This window comes from Lycium barbarum, chromosome 1, assembly GCF_019175385.1.
Source record: "Lycium barbarum isolate Lr01 chromosome 1, ASM1917538v2, whole genome shotgun sequence".
Classification (NCBI taxonomy): Eukaryota; Viridiplantae; Streptophyta; class Magnoliopsida; order Solanales; family Solanaceae; genus Lycium; species Lycium barbarum.
In genome coordinates, this window is record NC_083337.1 from 1,059,411 (window position 1) to 1,076,495 (window position 17,085).

The 17,085-nt window shown below is 35.6% G+C and overlaps 2 protein-coding genes across 2 annotated transcripts; one reads left to right on the top strand and one right to left on the bottom strand.

Moving 5' to 3' along the window:
• The first annotated feature begins 336 nt into the window (after positions 1-336).
• LOC132628234 (probable serine/threonine-protein kinase PBL23) lies at positions 337-4,083 on the top strand. Its single transcript, XM_060344002.1, has 5 exons — positions 337-858; positions 1,538-1,719; positions 2,094-2,283; positions 2,608-2,999; positions 3,644-4,083. The coding sequence occupies exons 1-5, from the start codon at positions 696-698 to the stop codon at positions 3,947-3,949; spliced, it is 1,233 nt and encodes a 410-aa protein (XP_060199985.1). The 5' UTR covers positions 337-695; the 3' UTR covers positions 3,950-4,083.
• A 191-nt stretch (positions 4,084-4,274) lies between these two features.
• LOC132628225 (microtubule-associated protein TORTIFOLIA1-like) lies at positions 4,275-15,542 on the bottom strand. The gene is made up of 8 exons (XM_060343991.1): positions 14,916-15,542; positions 12,583-12,904; positions 9,014-9,205; positions 8,072-8,174; positions 7,933-7,989; positions 7,391-7,836; positions 6,499-7,311; positions 4,275-4,933 (listed from the first exon to the last, which is right to left on the bottom strand). Exons 1-8 carry the CDS (start codon positions 15,281-15,283, stop codon positions 4,736-4,738), a joined length of 2,499 nt encoding a protein of 832 aa, XP_060199974.1. The 5' UTR covers positions 15,284-15,542; the 3' UTR covers positions 4,275-4,735.
• Positions 15,543-17,085: the final 1,543 nt, after the last annotated feature.

The following is a 17,085-nucleotide window of genomic DNA, read 5'->3' on the forward strand; positions in this document are numbered from 1 at the left end:
ATTTTCCTCCTTTCTACACAACACGAAGCTAAATTAGTCTGGCTAGTTGGTGCCCAATATTAGATGGCTAAAAAAGAGAGAATATTTCAAGGACCCTACTCATAAGTGTTGGGTAAGATTGGGGCTTTTATTTTGTTCCAAAGAGAAAAAGATATATTAAGCTCATTTAGTTATAGAAAAGTCTTATAAAAATGCTTTTACCTGTTTTTTAGAGAAATATTTCTCTGACAAGTGTAATAATCTCCAATGAGTGAACAAAATGCATATGGTACTATTCCTTTCAAACCAAACAAATTGTTGTGTCTCAAGGGCAAGGAAACAGAACAAACATTTTTGCCAATAGGCAAACAAAAAAACACAAAAAAATAAATAAATATTGATTCCCTGGAAGACCAGAAAGAAAACTGGTTCTTTCTGGGATCTAAGGGGTTTTATTTTTATTTTTTTCTAAATCTTCATGTGGATTATCAAATTTGTTAATGTGTTCCTATTGATGTCCTATCTTGAAAATTTCATCATTAAATTTGGCAACAGTAAGAACATATTTGGATCAATCCCGGAGAACATTAACCCCAAAAAGACGAATATTGTGGTGTTCTGACAACGGCCTATCAAACAAGAACTTGATGAGCGAAATCCGCTGACATAAAAAAAAGAGGGAAATTCATTTTTGATGATTGTTGTGAATATTAGGTATGACATTGGGTAAGAAGAAGAAAATGAAAATGAAGATGAATTGCTTCACATGTTGTGTGACAAATGAGGAAAACCTTCAAAAAAAGACTTTGAAAAAGAGCAATCAAGAACACAAAAACAACAAATCTCAATCTTCCTTTGACAATCTTTCTTTTAGAACTGGTAATGTTTGTGCCCTTTTTGTTTCATCTATTTTTTTGTTAAAAGTTAATTGGAATTGCATTGTCTTTAAGTTTTTAAATTTTTTGCATGATTTCCTATTATCTAGAACAAGATTTTGCCTTTCTGTACTTGGATTCTAACAGGAAAACAGACTTGAATAACCATCATAATAAACTTAGTTGCTGATAAATTCAATAGTCAGGGGCCTGATAATAGAATCAAATGCATTTCATTGGGTGACATCAAACATAAAATAATCACATCAATGCATGCTTGTGTTGGAAGTTCCTTGAAAAGGGTTTTTATAAGTTAGCAGCTAGCATAAAACTAGTCGAATGACCATATGAAATGCTCGTGTTGGAAGTTCATTGTAAAGGGCAGTGATAGGTTAACAACCAACATAAAAATAGTCGAACCACCATATGAAATGCTCGTGTTGGAAATAGGTTGACAACCAGCATAAAAATAGTCAAACCAAATACTGTAGGAAATGCTCGTGTTGGAAGTTCATTAAAAAGGGTTGCGATAGATTAACAACCAACATAAAAATAGTCGACCATATGAAATGCTTGTATTGATATTAGTTCATTGAATAACCTCAGTTTTCTCCGGCTTTCACATGATAAACATCCTTGTAATTCACATTTTACAAATCAAAGATTGTAAACCTGGTGTGCAGATAGCAGCAGACGGAAGTACATAGCAGAAGAAATAGCAAAACTTGGAAAAGGCAACATTTCTGCTGAAATCTTCTCATACCTGGAGTTGAAGCTTGCCACTCAAAACTTCAACAACGATCGTTTGCTTGGTGAAGGTGGCTTTGGAAGAGTGTACAAGGGCCACATTGAAAGCAAGAATCTAGTACTTTAATTTCCTCTCATCTCTTTTCTCCTTCTCCCTCTCTTCAATATTATATACGCTCAGACCTCTCTATAACAATCATCCTCAATAACAACATTTTATTATAACATGTAAGTTTTCTTTGGAACCGCCTTTCATGTTGTGTTATATTTATATGTTCTCTATAACATTTTGCTATAGCAACTAAAAAATATCCAGAGAGGTTTGACAGTGTAGGAGTACTTGTTTCAGACTCCAACTTGTTTGGGACTGAGGCGTAGTTATTGTTGTTTTTGTTTCAAACTCCACAATAGCAAGAAAAAATTTAGGGAGTCTAAATGATTTTTCTGATTAAAGGTTTAACTTCTTGTTCTTATTTTATTGTTTTGTTTTAGGATGTTGCAGTGAAGCAACTTGACAGGAATGGTTTCCAAGGAACTAGAGAGTTTCTTGTGGAGGTTCTGATATTGAGTCTTCTTCATCATCCTAATCTTGTCAATTTGGTAGGATATTGTTCAGATGGTGACCAAAGAATACTAGTATATGAATACATGGCAAATGGTTCACTTGAAGATCACCTTCTTGGTAATGTATTAATATGCCAGCACTTCTTACTTTCCTTACAAAAACTTTAAAATACGCATGTCCATCAAGTAGTTGACATCTATGTTGCTCGGACTCTTAAAAAATGTGGACAGGGTGTTGGATCCTCCAAAAGTAGTGCATTTTTGGTGAATCCTTGGAGAGTCCGAGCAACATAGTTTTACATTTTTAAAACATTGTCTCAAAGAACATATTTGAGCATTGATAATAACAATGCCACTAATATAATCCTGAACGGTACACCGTCAGCGTATAGAAGTTCAAACGTTTTGATTAATGACCGACTATAATCACCTTTTTTGGCAGAAATTGGTCCGGGTAAAAAACCACTTGATTGGGATACAAGGATGAGAATTGCAGAAGGAGCAGCAAAAGGACTTGAATACTTGCATGAAAAAGCTAATCCTCCGGTGATTTACCGTGATTTTAAAGCATCTAATATACTTCTAGATGAGAACTTCAATCCAAAGCTCTCTGATTTTGGACTTGCCAAGCTAGGTCCAACTGGTGATAAGAGTCATGTGTCTACTAGGGTCATGGGAACCTATGGTTATTGTGCACCTGAGTATGCTTCAACGGGACAATTGACCTCGAAATCCGACGTTTATAGCTTTGGAGTAGTATTTTTGGAGATGATCACAGGAAGAAGAGTCATTGACACCTCAAAACCAAGTGAAGAACAGAATCTTGTTCTGTGGGTAAGTTACAAGAATTCAATGTCACTAAGAAATGCTTATTAAGCGATGAGTCTTCACTTTTCCACTTAAAAACTTTGTTGTTACATTATGAACCATGCCAAACTTATATACACTAAAAAGAGTAGCCCGGTGCACAGATTGCCCGCTGTAGGAAGGTGCCGAGAAGGGCCGAACCACAATAGGTTATCTTATGATTCTACAAGATATTGTTTCCACAAATTAAGCATAGGACCTCGTTGTCACATAGCAACAAATATTACTCAAGGGGCGATCCAGGATTTGAAGTTTATAGATTCGGATTCCAACCCTTTTGAGTTACTGATGGGATCTAAACTAATAATTTGGACATATATTAAATGAATTTCTTAAGACAATCAAGCCAAATCTACTAGGTTCAGCCGAACTTGCAGCTAGAACTGTAGACTCGCCCCTGCTTACCGTTCGCCAAACTTATATACACTGACTATCAACGGATAGTAACCTATTGTAGTCGGCAACTTGCTGACTTTTCAAAGGCGGTTTACCCGTATTTATCTTCTTTTAGGTCAAGTTTACCCGTATTTATCTTCTTTTAGGTGACCTGATAGTATAAAGAAGATTTATGCTTTCCGTGTAGTTAAACTGTTATACCAATTGCTTGGCAGGCACAACCATTGTTCAGAAACAAGAAAAAGTTTCACTTAATGGTGGATCCATTGCTGGAAGGGAACTATCCAAGAAAGGGTCTATACCAAGCTCTAGCAATTGCAGCAATGTGCCTGCAACAGGAAGCCAGTGTTCGTCCGTTGATCAGCGATGTAGTTACTGCTTTGGCATATCTATCGGGAAACAAGAAAAAGGAGAAGGACGAGGATGATGATGATGAAGCTGGAGAAGACACTTCAAAATCCCCATTGCAAACAGATAACATTGAAACTAATGAAGCTAATGTTGATACATCAAAAAACTAAAGCCTTCTAAGCATTATCAACACTTTTTTCTAGTGAAGTTTCTTCAGATTTTGTACATTGTGTTAACAATTTTATAAGGCAAATGTATATATAATGCATATAGATGACTAAAGTCATGTAGCTTTTCAAGTCTATTCAAAGATACATGGCCAAAGTTCACTTCTATCAAATGTTAAATGGACAATTATCTATATATGAAAAATATAAGCCTTATTTAACTTGCATGGACCACTCTTCACTATTGGAGCTGCGAGAACAATCTGCCACTAGGAGTACAATTTTCATTAAGATCACAGCAAAATTGTGATTTGCAAGCAAAGCAGACTGCCAAAGTACACGAATTACAAGAATAAAGCTTTGCAATTTACTTCAAATCTCAAAATATCAATCAATGCAGAAATGTTTTCGAACTGAACTAGTAAACTGGCAAAAGAGTTGCTTCCAAGTAAATTGAGCAAGCCCCAGAGAAAATTCATGAGAGACTAACTTCATGCAACGAGCGAATAATTGGGAAAAGAGTTACTTCCAAGTAAATTGAGCCAGCCCCCGAGAAAATTCACGAGACACTAACTGCATGCAACGCGAGAATAACTGGGAAAAGGGTTGCTTCCAAGTATATTGAGCTTGCCTAGGATTCCTTTTATCCAGAATAAGAAGTGGTGGGTCAATTTTCATAAATTTCATCGTAAATGTGAAACACTTATACAAATAAAAATGCTGGAGAGATTGGAAGAAAATTCACAAGACGCTAACTTCATGCAACAGGCAAATCAGCTTAGCTGGTAACTACTTCTCCAGCTCTTGCAGATCAATATCCCAAGCAGATGCTAGTTGCAGTAACAGTTGCTCTGGTGTTGCACCTTCCCAATCCTCGGGCATGTCTACTGATGATGAAATTTCGTTCAAATTTAACAGCAGCTCTTTTTTCACTTCCATTGGAAGGTCCACTGCCTCGGATCCATTTTCTATGACAATTTCTAGCAACTGAAAATACAATGGGAAAAAAAGGGACATGATATAGTCGGTATAAAAAGCTAATTCCATTTAAACTTCAGCTTAAGTGGTCCACACTTCATAGATGCAATAGAGGATGATTTCTGGAAGAAGCATATAATCCGAAAATTGGTTTTTGGAAAATAAAATGCAACCAAAAGGCTCTTCCAAGAACAATTCTTTTTTTTTTTTTTTTATGACATGGGAACCCGCAGCCGCTACCCTTCCAAGAACAATTCTTCCAGCACAAACAAAACAAATTCGTTCAGTACCCTATACAAACACAATTTTTTTCCAAAAGATAAACCAAAAACAAACTAAAAGCAGAATGGTTTGGCAGTCCAGAGACGACCTACCTAATTGAATAATTCACCAGAGGAACAGCATTTAAAAGCCTAAATGGATGATAGAAGGTTTAGGTTTAGATTTTAAGTGGTTAAGCACCAGATGGTAATACTTGAAGTATTATGTAATTTGAGTCCCCCTTCCTAGATACAATTAATGTGATAAATGTATCATTTGTCAGTTTTACAGTAAAGATGCAGTTCCCGTTATCTTACAACTGCATAATATTGAAAAGGAAATGAACAGTTTGAGCAGGAATTTTCCATTAGATAAAATAGAAAAAGTTCCAGCGGCAAACTAAAAGGAAAACTGACAGATTGTATCTTATTTATCAACATGTTACAGGAAAGTCAAAATTTACTTGAGCTCAATCCAAAAGGGAGAGAAAAATTTGTTTAATTCTCTTCATAGTGTGGCTTATTTTCTTGATGAAAGCAAGAAAGCAAAAAGAACTAGTCAGAGCCGATTACCTAATTGAACACACAATACCCCAAAATAAGTACATGTATTGAAAGCCAAGAAAATAAGGCACACTGTCAAGAGAGCAAAATAAGCAAGAAATTCCCTTTCTAGGCTGTGCAATTTCAAAACAACAGACAACTTTCACAAATAAAAAAGTGAGTGAGAAGAATTTCAGAACTCACCCCCCCCCCCCCCCCCGCCCTCACACCCCACCTTCCTAAATAAATAAATAAAACTGTGAATTTCAATAGTCCTTATGAAATTCTTTAATTACAAGGGAATGTACAAGCTTTCACGTGATTTTCAAATGTAATAAATATAACAAAATATTCATGATTAGATAGCACTGTTCTTAAAGGATCGGTTGGGACAGAGGGAGTAAATGTTGATACAGGTTAATAATCAAAATAGTATTCCTCATATCTCCATGACTGTCAGACAAGAGCAAACAGCATGGCATCTCTACCCATAGATTAAGTTCCTTCAGTCGTGATACATTAATAGTATCAAAAAAACGAATTAGAAAGGCAGTGCCGAACAATACGTCCAAATATGTTTTTACCTCAAACCAACAAAAGGATACTAATCAATATAGGTTATTAGTCACAGTAAATCATACTAAAACTATATGAATTTTTTAAGCAATCATCTGCACAGATTCTCTACTTTCACGACTCACTCTGGGATAAGAAAACTATATTAACATAAAGCCACGAAAGCTGCTACGAGGGCATTAGAGAAATTTGTACCTGTTGGACCCAAGACAAACAGATGTCTGTCAAGTTTGGCTCCAGAAGAAACTGGGCAACAGCATGCAACGCCTCACTTGCCACCTCATTTGACAGTTGATCAATCACCGGGCCTGATCTATCCATCAGCTTCACAAGCAAGAAATCATCTCCAGTAGACAAAACTTCAGAAAAAGCTGAATCCATATCACCCACAGAAAATGCATCCATTGCATTGGTCCAGGAAGTCCAAACTGGATCGCGCTCTTGCAGATTATTGTCATCTGTTAGTGCTTCAGCCTCTAATTCTGGAATAGCTACTCTAGTACCTCGAGCAGTTCCATTGTCGTCACCTGCCACTCGGATTGCCTCCAAGGTTGCTTCATCCTTTGAAGCTTGCCAGATACTTCTGGCAGAAGGTCCCTCACCAAACCTAACCGGCCCCGCTCCTTTGGCCCATCCTTTCCTAGAGCCTGATTGCCCATTCTTACCATATGAATGAAAGTCCCAAGCATCGGGATTATCAGATCTACGTGGTGGACTCCTTCCCCTCATACCCAATGAATTACTGTCAGATGGTACAAACCTCTCTCCAAATGGGACGCTCCCTTCACTACCTCTACCTAGCTTGGTACTACTAGAGTAATCATGGAAGCCATTATACTTCCCGAGAGGCGGCCTATTAAGAGATTCATCAAATCTCGCCGTAAAAGTAGTACCTCTTCGACCTGCTGAAAGAGATAAATCACGTGCCATGTCTTCAACAACTCTTTCAAGGCCACGGACTCTGTTCTCAAGAGCTACCATGCTACCGTGAGATCCACCCATGAAATCCTGCAATTTTGGGAGAACTATTGGTAGAGAAGTGGCTACTGAAACCATTTTTTGGAAAAAAATAACTAATTAGGCAAACCTGCAACATATTCGTCAGATGAGCCTGTTGTCTCTCCAGAAGTAACAATTGTCTTTGAATAGCAAGCCAGTTTCCTTTGATAGCCATAAATCCTTCAGGTGGGCCAGCATTTTTTGCAAAACCAGCACGGTAACTGGATTGTTCCCTCTGATTCAAATCTCCCTCATCAACAGTATCATGTTCTCTGCCACTTACCCCAGAAGTTTGACTTTCCGTGTTACTGTTCTTAGCATCAAGCTGGCTTGTCCTTACTATTTTCTGTCCTGTTTCTGCTTTGTCTGGCTCAGACTCTACTTCAGTTGGTGCATTCGATGCATTAAGACATTGACGAGGGACAACCACTTCGACAGGCAAATCGCTTGATTTCCGTTCTTCAAGTTTCTGAAAGAATTCTGGGTTCAATTTTCTGTCTGACAAAGGTGGAGCTCTCTTCTTTAATATGCCCACTGTTTTATCAGAAAAGTTGTTATCCTTAGTTTTGGTAATAAAATCATTTGAAAAAGTTTTAGATGAATCCTATACCAAAGTCGCATTCCACTCACCAGCATTTCGGAGGTCCTTCCTTTCTGACGATCCGGCAGATTCAGAAGATTCGCCATCTGAAAGGACACTCCCATTAAAGCAGGAAATAAATCTCTCAGATTTATAGCAGCAAATAAAAGCTCATGCTTCCCCGCTTACCAAGACATGAAGCTTTCTGATCATCTGTGACTCCATCTTCTTTCCCTGCAATTTTCTTCCAGTGCTGCAGAGCCTCCAACATACTATCTCTCACAGGTTTTATCTGGAAAACCCAAATACCTTTTAGATTTGCAAGAACAAAATTACCTCTAATGACGAACAAAATTACCTCTAATGACAAACAAAAAACATATACTTATTTGATGAGTTGAATGTAGCCACAAAATTAACATTTAGCATATCGTTGCCATCTGTTTTCAAACTTCAAGTTCAAGGTTATAGTTAATCTAATCTCATTCAAGTTTTCATTTTGGTTCATCAGAATCCAGTGTATATTTCATATGGAGATGCTCCATGATAATTGTGTCAACAGAGGTGTTATTATTGCATTACATGACATACATAAGGTACAACCATTTACAGATCATCCACCAACGTTAGCACCTTCGATTTTGGCCTTCAGCTCCAAACTTATACCAAACTAGGGCAACATTGGCTAGACATGATCTTTTTTTTTTTTTTTTTGATAAGTAAGAGTTTTATTAATATGGTCCCAAGATGGTACAGGACCAAGTACAAGACAGAGCTATCACATCTCCACAATCATACTACATTGCCCCCCTAAAAGATCCAAAAAGTCCAAATATTGGTCCATCCTATCTATATTACTGCTATAACACCAAAAAAAAAAAAAACAAGTTTTTGATACATTTGTTTTTGACTCTATCAATCTGCAATCTTTTCCCCTCAAAGCATGTCTTGTTCCTTTCCAGCCACACAGTCCATAATATGCAAATGGGAATAGTCCTCCATACTACATTGGCTAGACATGATCTCATTATTGTTAACCAAGCTTTTACCAAACTAGGATTATAGTTACACCTCAAACTAATTTAGGAAGTTACCCTAACACTACATTACATAATTACTACAGGAAGGTACCTTGTCAAAACGAGAAGCTTCAAGCACGGTTAAAGTGGAAGTGGCTCCCCCTGCTATCAAGTTGCTTGAATTCAACGCCAAGGCGCTTAATGTATCAGCTGCAGCCTTACGAGTTGCCCAATCAGTATTGCTGAGGCATTCATGAATGGTCTGCAATAACGGTTCCAAATTTTGCGGTGCTATGGCCCCTACCTGCAATAATATATTATCTGAAGGCTTTAAATATCGCCAGAACCACTTTAAAGATGACACGTAAGCTTTCATTATATGTGATGCCAAATACCATGCACGAGAAAGGAGGAATCACTGAGAGGACATCAATTCAAATCCTGGATTTTCGAATTGAGAGAGATCAAAAATTCAGAAAAAAAATAAATTCAAATACTTGTATGGTTTTGCCAACATTGCAGAGAAGGACAATAAATCTAATAAAAAAGATGAGTCATCTCGGCCACTTCTACCATAAGCAAGCAAAAGTCATTGCTGAAGAATAATGTACAAGCAGCCAAACATGTATGAATATAACAGAACTATAGATATATCAGGTAAAACCAGACCACATTCCTATAAAGAAAAGGTATAACCAGATCACATTCTTGACGAAACACATATTTTTTTCTTTTTTTATAAGTACGCTTAACAAAATACCTTTAGCAAAAACAAACATGTCCTTATTCTCTCTCCGATCAGTATAATTGGCAAATTAATGACCCTCTAAAACATGCAAAAACTGTGGTATAATACTACAATTCGATTTTGATTTTATAGCTTGTGTTACAAATACCTAGCATTGTTCATACCTCAAAAGCTTTTTGAACTTACCGTATGCGGACAATGTACAATGATGATTTAGTTTCTGTTGTTATTCTGCAAGCTTAGGACTCGGCTACTCTACTTCTTTTAGATACGCAGAACATGGAATCCTTGCTGGTCACGGATCTTGAGAGTTGACACCTTAACATTATCTTCACTTTCTAGGGTAACTAAACAGTATCTCTCTTCACTTCGGAGACTCAAGTATTCTAGAATGGCCCAAAAGGTCATGAGCCAAGAGCTTAGGAATAGCCTAGAGTTCCCGAGTAGAGAAATCCTCATTGTGGTGTGATGTTTATGCAAAAACTAAGAAAAGAATAAAGAAGTCCTTCAATATAACTTGATCTGATTGATCCATGCACCAGTGAGAAATTTGAATTTATTCTTAAAGCATTTCACAAATTTGGGGCCGTCTCTTTATTTTCACACCATCATATTTATTTAGGGGTATATTTTTAGGAACCATGGGACATTCTTCCTGTCAAAGTCGTATCTCAAATCATTCTTTCCACTTCAAGAAATCTTGTCCTAGAAAGCACAGCCCTTTTCAAAAGTATCATTTAACTAACTACAAAAATAAATGTTTTTCTCTGTGTTTTTTGCTTTTTAGACGCAATTCATCCCTCTAGTTACTTTTATTTTTTATTAGCGCGGGGTGTCCGAGTCTCTTTGAGCCCCGACTAATCCCTCTAGTTACTTTAGATCTATCTATACTCACACTTATGCCTGATCATCACATACATGCTCAAATTATGCTAATTGCACAATAATTCATAATTGAATGCACTCCTAAAGATACATGCAGCTGGGGGAACAACTAAATCCACTAATATTCATTTTCCTGAAACAAGGTCAGAGGTATAAGTGTTTTGAGAACCAATAGAGATGCAGAAATGCTATCTTAATTATGCAGAATACATATAGATTATTGTATATAATACTCCCTCTGTCTCAATTTGTGTGACACTCTTTCTTTTTTAGTCAGTCTTAAAAAGAATGACACCTTTCTATATTTAGAAACTATTTGAATTCAAAATACTCATTTCACCCTTAATGAGATGATTTATAGCCACACAAATATCTATGCTTTACTTTAGACCACAAGTTTCAAAGGTCTTTCTTTATTTCTTAAACTCCGTGCCTAGTCAAACACCATCACATAAATTGAGATTGCGGGAGTAACTGACTAGTGCCTGCATTTGACCTCAAAAGATAATGGCAAGGAAACAGTTCCAGAAACATACAATATTCAAGCAGACACATTGGGCATTGCAATCATCATTTCCTCATGGGGCACTACGTGAATAGTACATTGGAAATGCCATATAGAGCCCGTTTGGATTGGCTTATAAGTTGCTTATAAGCTGTCTTCAGCTTTTTTGAGTGTTTGGCTGGCCAGCTTAAAGTCATTTTGTGCTTAAAATAAGCTCAAAAAAATAATTGGGCCCGTTTGACTTAGCTTCTCTAAAGCAGCTTATAAGCTGAAAACAACTTATAAGCTGCTTAAAATAAGCCCATCCAAACAGGCTCATAGTCCTTCTCAAGACTGCATTTTGGCTTTCATTAATTCCTCCCAAAAAGCCTATAGTCAATCTCTCAATATTGTACTGAAGGGAAGGATTAGGTAATGGTATTTGATTTCTCATTTTGTAGCTAAACATCACTAAGAAAAATTAGAATGTTTTTAGTGTTTTGCTCACTTTAAGTGTTGAAATAAATATACAGCAAACAGATACATCTGTTGATGAAGTAAGAAGTTTCATTAAAACAAGGAATCAAGCAGATGCTAAAGATTACAAAGTAGGTTAGTTAGCTCCTATACAGACAAAAGACTATTCTAGGATTAGGGAGCTAACAAAATAAAAAAATTGATCAGTGCTATTTACAGTAGTCAAGTTACTCCAATTGAACAGATTAAGCATAGATACATCTTACAGCAAGCGAGTTTTGAACTCTGAGCACCCCCTAGCCTAAATGCGTGAAATTGTTGGAAAAAATGACACTTTTATTTATTTGTTTCAAGTCTGCAACACACGGCATCATGTGCCCACCCATGTTTTTGGACCAAATATACGGGCCAGCTTGCGCGCACCTCGACTAATTCCACGGTATATGTGATACCTGCTACCTCCCACAAGCACAGGCACCGTGTAACTCTATCCACCAAGCCTTGGTCAGATGGGATGGGAAGAAATCGCCTAGTATCTTTTGCCTCCTCTGGGAATTGAACCTGAGACCTCATAGTGCTCAACCCACTTCATTGACCACTAGGCCACACCCTTCGGTGCAGAGAAGCATTGAGATTTAATACATTGAATTATGCGAGTTGTCTCATATAAAGCTTAAGCTATTAGAGAAGGGACACGCTTATTCATTTATTACTCAATATTAGCCGGCAACACCAGCACAAAAGTTCACTTGGTTTCAACTTAATATCAAGAGTATAAGCACTACATTTCAAAAATGAAACTAATATAGGGGAAACTAATTCTTGCATTAGTAATACCTACGTAACTAATACCAGCACCAATCCCTACATTACTCATACATGCATGACTAACCAACAACCAAACAACCCCTTAAGCTATCACAGAAGGAACACTTCTATTCATTTATTACTCTATATTCATCTACAACACCAGCATTAAAGTTAACTGCCTCCAACTTAATATCAAGAGTATAAGCACTACATTTCATAAGTGAATAAAAACATAGACTAATATTCAGGTAAGCAAATAGCTGCCTTGAAGAAGAACCTGTGATAAGCTTGAAACAACAGGCAGCAAAGAAGCCTTTGCCATGAAATTTGGATTGTTAAGGTACTTGCAAATCCTCGGACATAGTTTTTGAAAAGCCAATAAAGGCTTCGGCTCCGAAGCACACTCCACAATTTTCGCCATACACAAAGCAGCACCACTTTGAACCGTTTTACTATTCTCATTCATTGCCTCAAACAACGGCTTCACAAATAACGCAACCCCTCCACTACTTTCACCTTCTCCCTTCAAGTACATCGACGACAACGATCCAATCGCATCGCGACACGCATCCCTAACACCCGAATCCGAATCTTTCAACCTTTTAACAAAGAATGACGAAAACAAATTAGATGTGCTTGGCGTGAATTCCTCTATAAGATCAATTTTAAAAAGACAATACTCCCTCTATTTCAATTTGTTTGTCTTACTTTCTTTTTTAGTCCGTTTCGAAAAGAATGTCTCTTTCCATTTTTGGCAACTATTTAATTTCAACTTCACACATAGCATGTTGAAAACCACAAAACTAAAGGGCATTTTGGTACATTCTACATATCTTTTAATTTAAGACCACACGATTCAAAAGTTTTTTTATTTTCATAAACTTCGTGTCAAGTCAAAACCAGACAACTAATTGAAACACAGTGAGTACTATAATTCACAATTTAGAATATTTAAAGTGCATACGAATAAATCGCGGTCAGAGATTTTCTTATTTGACTCCCCAAAAAACGAAAAGCATCACATAAATTGGTACACCGAGAGTAATAATAATACTCCTTCTGTCCCAATTTAAGTGTCTTACTTTCCTTTTTGTCAGAGCAGCTATATTTTCTATATTAAGTAAGTTTTACAATTCCAACATTCTACCTAGCAAGTTTAAGATCACAAGATTCAAAAGTCTCATTTATTCTTAAACTCCGTGTCAAGTCAAAACCAGACAACTAATTGAAACAGAGTGAATACTATAAGTCACAATAATTCACAATTTAGAATATTTAAAGGCATACGAATAAATCTCAGTCAGAGATTTTCTTACTTGACTCCTCAAAAAACGAAAAAGCATCACATAAATTGGGACACAGAGAGTAATAATAATACCCCTTCTGTGCCAATTTAAGTGTCTTACTTTCCCTTTTATCAGAGCATCTATATTTTCTATATTTAGTAAGTTTTACAATTCCAACATTCTACCTGTCAAGTTTAAGATCACAAGATTCAAAAGTCTCATTTATTTCTTAAACTCCCTGTCAAGTCAAAACCAAACAAACAAATTGAAACAGAGAGTAATAATAATACTCCTTTCGTCCCAATTTAAGTGTCTTACTTTCCTTTTTGTCAGAACATCTACATTTTCTATATTTAGTAAGTTTTCCAGTTCCAGCATTCTACCTGTTAATTTTAAGATCACAAGATTCAAAAGTCTCATTTATTTCTTAAACTCCCTGTCAAGTCAAAACCAGACAAACAAATTGAAACAGAGAGTAATAATATTACTCCTTCCGTCCCAATTTAAGTGTCTTACTTTCCTTTTTTGACAGAGCATCTATATTTTCTATATTTAGTAAGTTTTCCAATTCCAGCATTCTACCTGTCAAGTTTAAGATCACAAGATTCAAAAGTCTCATTTATTTCTTAAACTCCCTGCCAAGTCAAAACCAGACAAACAAATTGAAACAGAGAGTAATAATAATACTCCTTCCGTCCCAATTTAAGTGTCTTACTTTCCTTTTTTGACAGAGCATCTATATTTTCTATATTTAGTAAGTTTTCCAATTCCAGCATTCTACCTGTCAAGTTTAAGATCGCAAGATTCAAAAGTCTCATTTATTTCTTAAACTCCCTGCCAAGTCAAAACCAGACAAACAAATTGAAACAAAGAGTAATAATAATACTCCTTCCATCCCAATTTAAGTGTCTTACTTTCCTTTTTGTAAAAACATCTACATTTTCTATATTTAGTAAGTTTTCCAATTCCAACATTCTACCCGTCAAGTTAAAGATCACAAGATTCAAATGTCTCATTTATTTCTTAAACTCCCTGTCAAGTCAAAACCAGACAAACAAATTGAAACAGAGAGTAATAATAATACTCCTTCCGTCCCAATTTAAGTGTCTTACTTTCCTTTTTGTCAGAACATCTACATTTTCTATATTTAGTAAGTTTTCCAATTCCAACATTCTACCCGTCAAGTTAAAGATCACAAGATTCAAAAATCTCATTTATTTCTTAAACTCCCTGTCAAGTCAAAACCAGACAAACAAATTGAAACTGAGGAAATAATAATAATAATAATAATTTAAAAAAAAATAAAAATAAAAAAAATACTAACCTTTTAACAATGTTAGCGATGATTTTGGTTAAATGCGTAGCAGCAGATTCGAGATGTGAAGAACATACAGTGGGGAGTAAACGTAGGGTTTCTTTTTTAACTGCAGGTTTAACGTCGTTAGTTGCATCGTAAAGGCAATTAAGGAGCATTGAAACGCCGTCGTTTGATAAGTTTTGTATGATTTTTTCTAAGTCTTCAACAGCGATCTGATGTGTATCTCTATCTGAGAGTTTAGAAAGAGATGTTAAGATTCTTTGTTTTAATTCAATCATTGCTAAATGTGTTGAAACTGATGATGAATTTGATCTTGAAGAATAAACTGTTTTTTCTGATGTGGGTTTTGAAGATTTGGGTATTTGGGAAGCCATTTTTTTTTTTTTTTTTTGTGAATGTTGGAAAAAAAATAATGGATTTTTACAGTGTTTTTACAATGTGGATTTGATTTTTGGAGGTCAGTGAGGCATATTGTAATGTAGATTTTGAATTGTGAAACAGAAGTATAACAAATTAGAGAGCAGATGGAAAAAATTTGAAAGGAAAAGGAGATCTACACTGGTGTGGTGTGGTGTGGAGCCAAATTTTTTGGCTACTCCATAGTTTGGTTCAATTATTAGAGAAAATGATAAATATTGTTAGCTTTGTTTTTGTTTTTGTTTTGTATATTGATATTTTATTGTCTTATTTCTCTTGCAATTCTACATTAACTATGTTTCATTTGAGTCGAAGGGTGTATCAAAAACAGTCTCTCTACCCCCATGAAGGTAGAGTTAATGTCTGCATACATCCTGTGTTCTTCAGACCCTACCTGTGTACTACACTAGATATGTTGTTATTGTTGTTTTAGGATACATTCAAAAAAACTCCTTAAGTATGTACTGAACAATTTTGGTCCATTAAGTTTGTCAAAAATTAACAATTTTAGTTTCTGACAAACATTAAACAATTTATATTCATTAGATTTGATGAAAGTGGAAAACAATTGATGATAAACACCAAGAATGCCTCATCAAATCAATGCAACATAAAAAACTACACTAAACACTAAAAAAATAAAGAAAAAAAAAGCAAAAATTACACCTAAAAAAGTTGCACTGAACTCTAAAAGTAAAGAAAAAATAGTAGAAATTACAAAAATTGTACTTCTAAATGTGAGTTCCCGCTAATTTCCTTTATTCCAAGTTCGGTAAAATATTTGACAGACTAAAAGTGTTAACTCTTAACAAACGTAACAGACCAAAATTGTCCGGTGCATACTTAAGGGACTATTTTGAACTACCCTCAAACATAAGTGACCATTGGAGCATAGTGGAAGAAGAAAATGGGAGGTGAAGTGAAGATTTTTGAATTGTGCAAGTGAAGGAAGAAAGTTTTGAGTTTTACTCCAAAAGGAAGCAACAAGTTGTGGAGTAGGTGGAAATATTTGAAATTAAAAGGAGATCTGCTCAGAGTTTATTCAATAGTTTGTTCAATTATTAAAAAGAAAACAATGTTTCTTTAGTAGCTATTTGACCAAGTTTCCATAACCTGCTTATTTTGAAAAACCTTTGTTATGAGGATCGAGGAGCATAGAAGTTTATGTCTGACTAATAAATTTGAAACCGTCATTTGCACTTTTGGCCTCATTTTGTGCTAGTCTTTAAATTTTGTCTCTCATAATAAATATTTTTTTTGCGGTCGTAAATTTATATTTTTTTGCATCATAATATTTCATAAGTTATGCTTCACCTGATTTCAATTTCTAAAAGAATCAATGTACCACTAGGCATAAGTTTTGTTGAATGGGACAAATATTAAAGACCATCCCATTTGACCGACAAACAGTGCAGTTGAGCTCTTTTGTGACTGGAGCAGAAAAATATGTTTAGCCAAACTTTCAAAAAGCAATTATCGGAAGGAGCTAACGTTTTTCATCATTCGAAAATGATCAAAAGCATTTTTTTCCCCTCTAAATGCTTGGTCAAACACTCCAATTTAAATAAACACTTTTGACACGTAAAAATGCTAATCTCCGGAGATATTTGATAGCAGCTTTGTTAACTTCAGCAAATATTTATTATTTCCAATTAAGATCATTTTTCTAATATCCAAATTAGGTGGACATAAGATACATCACAATATGCACATAATGAAAGATAGGCTGAACACATCGATAGCCCGTCAAATTTGCTGG

Coding starts and splice junctions, on each gene's coding strand:
- LOC132628234 (XM_060344002.1), top strand. CDS start 696: ATGACATTGGGTAAGAAGAAGAAAATGAAAATGAAGATGAATTGCTTC. Junction 1,720..2,093: donor ACATTGAAAGCAAGAATCTA/GTACTTTAATTT, acceptor GTTTTGTTTTAG/GATGTTGCAGTGAAGCAACT. Junction 3,000..3,643: donor AACAGAATCTTGTTCTGTGG/GTAAGTTACAAG, acceptor ATTGCTTGGCAG/GCACAACCATTGTTCAGAAA.
- LOC132628225 (XM_060343991.1), bottom strand. CDS start 15,283: ATGGCTTCCCAAATACCCAAATCTTCAAAACCCACATCAGAAAAAACA. Junction 8,175..9,013: donor AAGCTTCTCGTTTTGACAAG/GTACCTTCCTGT, acceptor TGGGTTTTCCAG/ATAAAACCTGTGAGAGATAG. Junction 7,990..8,071: donor TCAGAAAGCTTCATGTCTTG/GTAAGCGGGGAA, acceptor GTGTCCTTTCAG/ATGGCGAATCTTCTGAATCT.